The sequence below is a fragment of the Priapulus caudatus genome, unplaced genomic scaffold (genome assembly GCF_000485595.1).
Source record: "Priapulus caudatus unplaced genomic scaffold, Priapulus_caudatus-5.0.1 Scaffold962, whole genome shotgun sequence".
NCBI classification, from domain to species: Eukaryota; Metazoa; Priapulida; class Priapulimorpha; order Priapulimorphida; family Priapulidae; genus Priapulus; species Priapulus caudatus.
Genome location: NW_014578023.1, coordinates 11,819 through 22,017, shown reverse-complemented (window position 1 = coordinate 22,017; position 10,199 = coordinate 11,819). Strand labels below are relative to the sequence as shown.

The 10,199-nt window shown below is 41.8% G+C and overlaps 2 protein-coding genes across 2 annotated transcripts in view; both read left to right on the top strand.

Moving 5' to 3' along the window:
- LOC106814679 (kinesin light chain-like) overlaps positions 1-5,557 on the top strand; it is a 57,506-nt gene extending 51,949 nt beyond the window's left edge. The window contains exons 14-17 of the mRNA XM_014819024.1: positions 287-427; positions 1,505-1,623; positions 2,493-2,550; positions 3,934-5,557. Of these exons, the coding sequence (XP_014674510.1) occupies positions 287-427; positions 1,505-1,623; positions 2,493-2,550; positions 3,934-4,011 (396 nt within the window). The 3' untranslated portion in view covers positions 4,012-5,557. The remainder of the gene's footprint in view (positions 1-286; positions 428-1,504; positions 1,624-2,492; positions 2,551-3,933) is intronic.
- A 3,860-nt stretch (positions 5,558-9,417) lies between these two features.
- The window catches only part of LOC106814682 (ribosome-binding protein 1-like), a gene marked incomplete at its 3' end in the record, with an annotated part of 11,890 nt that continues 11,108 nt past the window's right edge, over positions 9,418-10,199 (top strand). The window contains 1 exon segment of the mRNA XM_014819028.1: positions 9,418-9,547.

Here is a 10,199-nt window from a genome sequence, read left to right as displayed (position 1 = left end):
CCTTCTCCCCTCTCTCGTGGTGTAGCGATGATGAGGTATCTCACTGCTCTCTCTCACTCCTCTCTCTCCCTCTCCTCCCTCTCTCGTGGTGTAGCGATGATGAGGTATCTCACTGCTCTCTCTCCCTCTCCCTCTCCCTCTCCTCCCTCTCTCGTGGTGTAGTGATGATGAGGTATCTCACTGCTCTCCCTCTCCCTCTCCCTCTCCCTCTCCCCCCTCTCTCGTGGTGTAGTGATGATGAGGTATCTCACTGCTCTCTCTCTCTCTCTCCCCGCGGTGTGTGCAGGCGCTGGACATGGTGAGGAGCAGCAGTAAGTCGGAGCACCTGGACGGCGAGAAGCAGAAGCGACGATCGGAGAACCGTGAACGACGACGCGAGTCGCCCGACGTCAGCGGCGGCAGTCATCACTCCCTCGACGCAGACGAGGTGAGTCATAGTGCCTCCCCCACCGGCCTCCGCCCCCGGCCCCTGCCCCCACCATCCCACAGGAATCTAGTGAGGCATATCTGGTTGGTCTGTTCGAAGATTCAGGAGAGCAGAAGAGGATGGACAGCCAGGTAGACTTACACAATATAGGGAGGGGGTGATGAGGGGAGGGGGTAGGAAGGTAGGTTACTCTTACGTTGTCCGCCGAGAGAGGCAGTAAGGGCACTAGTGTGTACCAGGTTACGAACAGTATCTGTTTCTGATAACGTGATAAATAATTTTTTTAATATGCTTACACCTGGATCGTTTTGGAATGCGGAAATGATTGGAATGAAAAGTGTCATTCCATTCATGTGTACGAGCTCAGCTGTATCTGGGTTGCGGCCGTAAATATTAACTCATAAATATTAATAGGTAATAAGCATAAAACATACAATAAATATTTGATGCAACGGAGTGTAGCTTTGTGAGATTGGATATTTCCGTAACCTGGGGACTGCCCGATTAAACGACGTCGAAGGTAAAAATAGGAAAGTAGTAATCATGAATGGAATCAGGAATTGCCAGCGGCCGTCATCTGTGGGCAGGTGAAGGTGAGTTCTTTTCTCCGTCACGTTCGTAAACTGCTTGCCTTATTTTCGGTTGATTATTTTGAGAGCTTGGCTTCGTGTCTTGTGCGTAGTTTTCACGCGCTGGTCGTCCTCTTCTTGGCACAGCTATTTCACTGTTATTTTGGGAATGTTTGGAGCGAGCGTGCGTCTCTTACGTTACATTACAGTGGTTACCATAGCGATTATGATTTTCGTGCGAATTTGCATCATTTGCGTGTGTTACTGTTTAATTCGCCTTGTGCTGTGTTGTGTCTGTGTGTGCCCGTAGGTTTCGTTGCTGCCTGCCGTTATATCGCATTGTTTCTTACGTTGGGCGTGCACACGGGGGCCGCACCGTCGCTCCCCCTGCGCACGCTCGCGCTTTTTCTTCCGTTGCACGCCTCGCCGCTCGACGTGTTTCGTTTGTTCTTTTTTTTCTTTTCGTGTGGCGGCCGGTCGATCTATCGCCTCGGTGTCGTATGTTCAGAAGCTGAGGCGAAGCGGCTCGTTCTCTCAACTGCGCGCCTCCATCAGACGCAGCAGCGCAAAGCTCATACAGAAGCTGAAAGGTCGTGGAGAGTTCGGCTCGACGGGCGACCTCAGCAGGTGAGTGGGCTGCCGGCGCCCCCTGGCGACTGCTGCCGGGTGCTGACCGTACAGCGCTTGGGTGTGTGCGCACGTTATCACGGCGGGATGGGGTTGTTGCACCGCGATTGGTCGTGCTCGTCCCGTGTCGGCGTTAACCCTTTCTTTTCAGTTGTTGTCGTGTGGATGCTGGGGGGATTTTGTGTGACATCTTACTGCGTCGTGGTGCCCCTCCCCCGCTCCTCTGTTATTAGCAACCTGAGCTAAGTGGCCTCTGTAGATGTAGGTCCTGGTACCATGTTATTACTGTACGATCCACCTAACCATGGCCACCTTAACACAAACTGTGTGTTGGACCGTCGACCGTGCTTACTGTGTGCTGCTTACTGTTCTCTCTGTTTAGGTTCCCTGTTTTAAGCACTGCAGTTTTCCTACATGTTGTAGCTGTTGAGATTGGTGCGCGCACTTGTTTTTTACACGTGACTGTCGTTGTCACTTCTGTAAACCAATGCTACGTTTACTAATACTACATTACATCGTCAGCTAGGTTGTTATCTGATGTCATATGCACATGTACCAAATATTTACTTACACGTGTTTAATGTCAGTGTTGACATGCGATTGATTGTAAAATCTACATTAACCTTAATGGATACCTATAATTTAATCATTTATTGTAGCATGATGTAACGTTGCTAGTTATTCCTTATCCATTTCATCCTATGGGCATTTTTGATGTAAAATTTGTTTGAACACAATTTCCGCACAATAATATTCTGTAATGCTCGCAGTACGATGTCCAAAATGTTCATAAGTTTTTATGCTGCTGTGATGTCACCCTTGAGTGAGTTGAATGTTAAACTAATTGCTCATCTGTCTCTTTTCGATAGCATGAGACGAGCAAGTAGTCTGTCTGTTCTCCCATCTGGTAGCAAAACGGACGAAGGTGTAAGTACACGTACTAAAGACTTCTGAGGCATTTGCAACGTGTCTATACATTTTTTATGGACATATTTTATACACATTTGTAAAGTATTTTGGCATTGAGCAAATCGAACCTGACACTGTATTGAGCATGTACCAACCTTTGGTAGATAGAAACCAGTTGTCAGATACCACATTACTCACCTGTACTACTCATTAGCTCTCCTTGACATCGTCAAGATGAGCTATCATGAGGTGTCGTCCGTCTGTCCTTCCATCCGTCCGTCCGTCCGTCAACATTTGGCTATGGTCAACGATAACTCAAAAACCGTTTGACCCACATGTTTCAAATTGCATATAGTTGTTACTCCTATGGGAGAGGTTTGAATGTCCTATTTTGGAGAACGCCAGTCGACCTACTTTTCGAGCCACGTCCACTTTTTGGCAAAAATGGAAATGGCCACAAGTCAGTTCAGGTTCAATGGGTTTTGCTCATTTCTGGTATGTGAATGAATGAGAACTGGTTTTGATGTTTTTTTTAATTATGCAAATTAGGTAGATTTTGGCAATTTCACTATGCATTTCAGTGTCTGCCTACGGTCAACGATAACTCAAGAACCGTTTGACCCACATGTTTCAAATTGCATGCAGTTGTTACTCTTATGGAAGAGATTTGAACTTCCTATTTTGGAGCACGCCAGTCGACCTACTTTCGAGCCACGCCCACTTTTTGGCAAAAATGAAAATGGCCATCTAAATTCATTCGATTTTGTTAAATTTTGGTATGTGAATGTGTAAGGCTAGCCCCAAAACAGTTGTTACTCCTATGGGAGAGATGAGAACGTCCTATTACATTTATTTCGTCTAACTGGTCAACAACTCTACAATCATACCTATATACGTGTAATATTGTGTTTTAGATTCTTCGTTACAGTAATTTGACTGGAATATTTTATTGTGTTTATTTGTGCGATATTTGAAAAACCAAAATGGCGATCATTTAGGCGTAGCACTATCTCTTGTCAAGATTTCAGACTTTCAGATCTGAAACATTTATTTTCTCATCAAAACTTATGCATATATCATTATCAAGAGTATATAATGGGAGATATGCTATATAATGGGAGATATGCTATATAATGGGAGTTCTCCCATATATACTCTTGCTTTATATATCCCCCCTCCCTCTTCTATCACACCTAAGGTGAGCTACAGTGTCATTGAAACTTTCATTTTTGGGACCTAGCAATGCTTTTTAAAAATATCGAAATCTTGTCGTAGCAATAGCTGGTATAATCATTCCCTAACATTTTTGATTATGACGATGGCAACACTTGCCTTTCCAACATTAAACAATGTTTAATTCGACGCCTGTTTCCCTAACGGCAATCAATCTTTATGTTTTAGATACAGCTGAGCAGCCTAGGATCCATGACGCGAACCGTGAGTTCGGAAGTGTTACCACGACAACGAGAGCTAGTATGATGTCACCAATGCTGCCATCTGTCTGGCGTGTACTCTTGGCAGATTTAGGTGATCTGGCCCGGGATACTTTACCATGCCAGGCCCCGATGAGTGCGGGTTTGTTCTAATGAAATTTCCATATGACCCTGCTAGTGCGAAACAGTAAGGGTTCGTGCAAATAATTGTTAAGCTGGCGTTAGAGGAAGTTGTAAGATATTTTTTGTTTAAATCGTTCGAGTTTGCCTCGCATCCTCGTTTTTTTGTAAAATTTTTTATTGTCTTTAAATTTATGCAATAATTGCTTCATTGCAAGTTAGACAATGAAAGGTACAGATGGTATACGCGCGAGACATGATTTCACACGTGTGCTAGTATCGTGTATTTATTTACGTGTATGAAATTTTAACGATATCATTAAGTCATTCTAATTGCTCCGATAGATGCCGGTAGAAAGGTCAATAGTTTGTAAAATATTTTTGCAGTTGCTATGCGGCTGATTAGTCAATGGAAGGAAGCGTTTGATTTTATCGAGTGTAATGTAATTTTTTGTATCGGAGGTGTATCTATGCGTATGTTGTGCATAATTTATTTATTTTTATTCGCGCTTTTTATCCTGTAGATAGTAAATTGCACCGATCAATCACCTCAATTTCTCGCATTTGAATCGAGGCAGTATACATGACTGAGCCATTATTGCCACTTAGAAAATTCAGAAAAAAGGCCAGTATTATTAAAACTTGTTATAATATTTTCTAACCATATGGACAGGTTGCTTCGTGCAATTTTTGGTATTCTACTAGGTATTGTGCAGTAGGAATTATGCATCCCATCAAACAACTTGACTTGGCCACCGCAATGACAGTGAAAAGTAAAACCGATTACATAAATGTGTATTCTTCCTCGTGGTAAATTTGCAAGTCTTTGGCCAGAGTAAAAAAGAATTCAGTTGTTAAGTATATTTATTGTGACGTTAGACTACGAAACAGGTAGACTATTATTCATAATGATAAATTGATCCACCTGGAGTGACGTATGTGTAGCTTTAACCAATCGGTGTTGCGATAGGGGCAATCTAAACAACAATGCTTAGTTCCGAAGTGCCGCAAAGTTGACATTTTAGCGTGCACGCGTGGCAATCATGTACAAACTGGCCCAGCTTGCCAGACCTGGAAACAATATCCCAAGGTGACATGGTCATCTCGCTCAGATGGATAGATCATTTATGATAGTTACAATATTAGTCTAGGTAGATGGATGGCAGTAGGGTGCATACAATCGCAGGAAACCACACTTATAGTACAGGTGCTTTGGTGTGATCACGTATTGCTAAGGATGAATGATTTGCTGTGATAACAGGTGTACAGTTGTTGTTTTTTGTGGAGATTATTTCGTGAGTGAATTGATTTTTGTTTTACCGAAGCAGATTAGTGGATTTATCATTTGAACGTTTCTCCGATCAGTGAAGACTGGAAGCTTGTCTCCTTGTCAGCCGAATTGATCTATCAGTATATTATTAATGCAGAGACATCCACACTTGATTAAAGAGATCATAAATTAAGATTAGAAGTACTAATTTTTGAGCATTTTTATCGCGACAGTTTATGGTGACTCCCCTGGCGCACTGTTTACTTAACCTCGTAATTGGAACGGTAAACGACTGAAAAGCGAGTGCATTATGAAGGCAGCTGCCACACGAGGGCACCTCTGCTGTGATTCCTTTTAGTTGTCCTTTTTTCACGAAAATAATATGAAGACACTTCGATCCGCCAAAGGATGACTGGTTCGCAGGCTGCTCAGTGTAAGTCGCAGGCGATCGGACGACATTACACACGTAACGTTCATGTAGACCTGGGGCACTTTGTCAGAGATGTCGTGAAACTATGAGTACGAGTAATGCTAAGAATGACATGTTTCTGCCAACGGCCCCCTCACAGATGTAGAGAAGGGGGACTGTGCTCATGCAGTCAGGGCTACGTTATCGTGTCGAACATGAACAGATATATAGTGCACATATGTGCATTTATCTAGCGTGAACAAATATATACTCAGGTGAGTTTACATATGTTCACTTATCTTATACATGAATATATATATATATATCAGGAGTTAATGAGACAAATTTGTCTCATTAACTCCTGATATATATATACGTAATTAAAAGCTTCACAACTCTTCGTACTTTGAACATGTGTATATCTCACGTGTGTTCATGCATATATCCGTACATATGTTCATACGATACATATGCTCGTACTTACACCCTTATTCCTGTAATAGCTCAGCACAGAGCTCTGTAAAACGGGCGGTGGGAGCCCGTGGTTGTGGGAGGGGGGGGGTGATGGCGGCCCGCGGCAGGGATGCTGCGATGCTGGTATGGTATTTTCAAATCGTTTGGGAATTTTTTTCCGAAGTAAATTGATTTTAAAACGATTAGAACTTTGCGGACGTGTTGCGCATTAAGTTGGTGTATGTTAACATTCCAGATCTATCACGCGTAAACATTTTTGTGGGGGTTAATCCCTCTGTTGAATTTTAAGCGGAAGGTTATAAATGCATGGTGTACTATAACGGAGTACACAGTTTATCTTATGGAATATGCGAAGTAAAAAATGTATTTGTTATATCTAACATACTGAACGTTGCAACAGTATTTTAGCTAATGATAAGCTCACGCAGTTAAGGATGAAATGAATCGCATCTACCTAATATCGTAGTGCCTTGGCTTCATAAACTTTCCAAGAGCAAGACGTTTTAGTGAAAATAACAAATTAACACAGAACTTCTCGGTTACATTTTAAAACGATTTCGAAAATTGGCACATTGATAGTGGAGTCTGCTTCTAGTCCTTAAAGATGCGTACAGACGTTGTGATGTTACAGAGTTGAGCTCTATGTACGTTTTCCTGTGTCAACTTTCGCCGATTCGTGCTAAACACTTATGAACTCGATGAAAAATGTGTTATTTCCACCTAAATACGTAACTAGCATTACCAAATGTTATTACTTGTCTGGCATTGTAGCAATTGGAATTGATATTGTGTATAAGTGTAATATGCCAACTACAGTATTGCTTGGAATTCACCTTTATTCAATTCTATGGCGAGATGCGATTTGATGTGAGTTTACTGACGAATTTGAGTATTTTAATAAATACGCGAATATGTTTTGGTTCGGACAGTAATTAAGTGATGGCACTATAGAGGCATATAACGCCTACGTGTGCCTGTGTATGTACTATATCACTTGACGATTATACATGGCCTGTAATTCTGCTGTTTATGCTAACTTGCAATCACTTCCAAGCTAAGACAAATTCAATTTCGAACGACCGTTTTTATCTATTCGTTATGAACATAGAATTCAGAATGGTCTAATAAATGTGGTGCTTTGCTTATGTACAACAGTCTACGCTTTACTGTGTATTATATTTGCTGTCGTTCACTCAACACCACTCAACATACACTCAAGGTATATATATATATATATATATCTATATAATAATGGTCGGCATTATGGTAGGTGATGATCCAGGGGTCAGCTTTGCGTGTGATCGCCCTCTCCCCCAACTATGTGTGTTTTGCAATCTATTTTTGTGTCAAATAGTATATATTATTATGCTCTTTCTGATAGTGGTTATGAATTTTAACACGCATGCGCATACAGATAAATATATTGCTTATAGGATGTAGATGTCGCCATCCAACTAGGAAAGGAGACCAGAGGAAGGAAGGAAAGGGAGATATGGTCGAACATACATAACTCACGACGCCACGGCGCCACGCGAAAAATGGAGAGCGAGAGACACATACACAGAAAGAGAGAGAGAGAGACGAGAGAGAGAGAGAGAGAGAGAGAGAGAGAGAGAGAGAGAGAGAGAGAAGAGTGCGTGTGTGTGTGTGTGTGTGTTGTGTGGTGTGTGTGTGTTGTCGTGTGTGTGTGTGTGCGTGTGCGTGTGCGTGTGGTGTGTGTGTGTGTGTGTGTGTGTGTGTGTGTGTGTGTGTGTGTGCGAGTGTGTGCGTGTGTGCGTGTGTGCGTGTGTGCGCGTGTGTGCGTGCGCGCGTGTGTGTATGTGTGTGAGAGAGAGAGAGAGAGAGAGAGCAATGCATTCGACTCGTTCTATTACGCGATATCTCGCAATTACAGGTTATGTCTAGCTGCCCTTCTCCGAAACTACGTTCCCGAAACATCTACACCTGCTATATATAATTGCCACTGCACAATACAACCGGTTTACAAACTAATGCGACCTAGAAAATGTCCCATCGAACTTTATTGTAAACAAGTCTATTATCTTGCGTTTTGCGCGTCTCTGGAGATTAACAGATACGAACATGCCGCCGGCAAACGTACCACAAGCGCCTGTATGGAATTAATGTAAGAATACTCATAGCTCGTGTTTGTCGTTTCTTTGATATCGGTTGAGTTTGCGGCCAACTTTTATAAATTTTAAGATTTAGACAGTGTGCTCTATTAGTATCACAGATCATCCCACGTAGTTGTAAATGCAGAAACACCGAAATGTATTATGCACGTCTATACCTATATAATTATAAGGTATATAATTATAATAGTCGGTATATATAATAGCAGGGGCGGATTCAGACCGTATTTGCCGTATTGGGAAATATGGTCTAGATTTCAAAGTGCCCTTCGAAATTTTGCGCTAAAAAATACAGAAAACAATTTGATGGAATTTGGCTATATTCTTTATTTGTTTTCTTTTTCTTCTGATTCATTGAAAGGAAATCAAAATTTTACATGGTAACAATTAAAAACTAGCTTTGATATCTGAAAAAGAAGGGAGGTGCTTGAATCATGCTGCATTAATTGCTGGTATGCAAAGCGCAGGCAAAATGAAGCAGAAATAAAATTCCATATATGGTTTTTAGCTATTGCTGCTTGACTAAATGGGCTCAAATGGTGCTGATTTTTGTGCCCATGCAGGGACCCTTGAAATTTTGAAATTTCCTGTTGGAGGTCCCCCAGGGGCCCCCAGACCCCCCGCCATGTGCTTCCGCGCCTAACGGCGCCCACGGTGGGGTGGTGTGCCCTTTTTGGGGGATGTGCCCTTAAAATCTGGAAAAATACTGTCTAGCTTTAGCCCTGGATCCGCCCCTGTAATAGTAGGTATATATATATATAGTCGGGCTATATAATTATAAATTCATAAAGCTAACTAGAGACGTTGTCTATGGCAATTTTATGCTGATAATTATATACGGAAAGGTAAATATTTATTGTCTAATCAAGAAATAGAATAAGTATATATAAAAATATTAATTCAAATGTATTCAACAATAATACAAACAAGTATCAATTTATAATAAATTAAAATACTAAAATTATAACAACTGGCATCACCAAATGGAAACGGGTGTGACAAAATGTCTAGCGCAACGCGCCACAGCCAATCACATCATTCGTACTAGGCCGTTCGCATCCGGCAACCATCAGCCCTAGAAGTGTGTGACGTGTAAAATTTCCACGCCAACAAAGCTGATCCGATTCATGCCACCCGTGGAATATCTGCAACATTCGGTGGGAACATTTATGAAAAGGTAATTCTTATGTTCGTATAATAGTGTATTAAAAGTAGCCGAGTACGTGATTTCGTTGAGTAAACTCTCACATTGACTGGAAGTCACGGCGTCTGCACTACTTTGGAGACGCCGCCGCCAGCCAGTCACAGTTTTTCGTATTTTGGAGACGTACATTATTCTAACTAGTTTTTTTACTCATAAATAACCCACCGTGTTTCAGTGCTAGTTGCTGTGTAGAGTCATCTACTCTCTGAGTAGAAAGCACGTCCCATTAGTTTTATATAACACTTGTAATATGTAAAATCCACGGAAAATAAATGGGACCACTTCTTCAAGTGCCAAGTGGCACTTGCCACTTGAGTCAATTTATTCCTAGGTCTCGCAAAATGGCAGATGTACTGGCAGAACTAGGGTACATAGAACTAGAGTCCAGATCCCTAGAAAGAACTCCAGCATTTTCAGGTTCTGTGAACTGGCTTTTATAAGTACTCAGTTTATTACCCTTAAGGATACTCTCCACGTTGTGCAAGGGTATTGCTCTAGTGAAGATTAAACGTTTATTGGCGAATGAATCGAATCAATCACTTGTTTTATTTATAGAGGAGATATATCTCTATGCTCAAGCCAAAAAATTTCATGCATTTCGCGCGATTCGATAACAGTGATTATA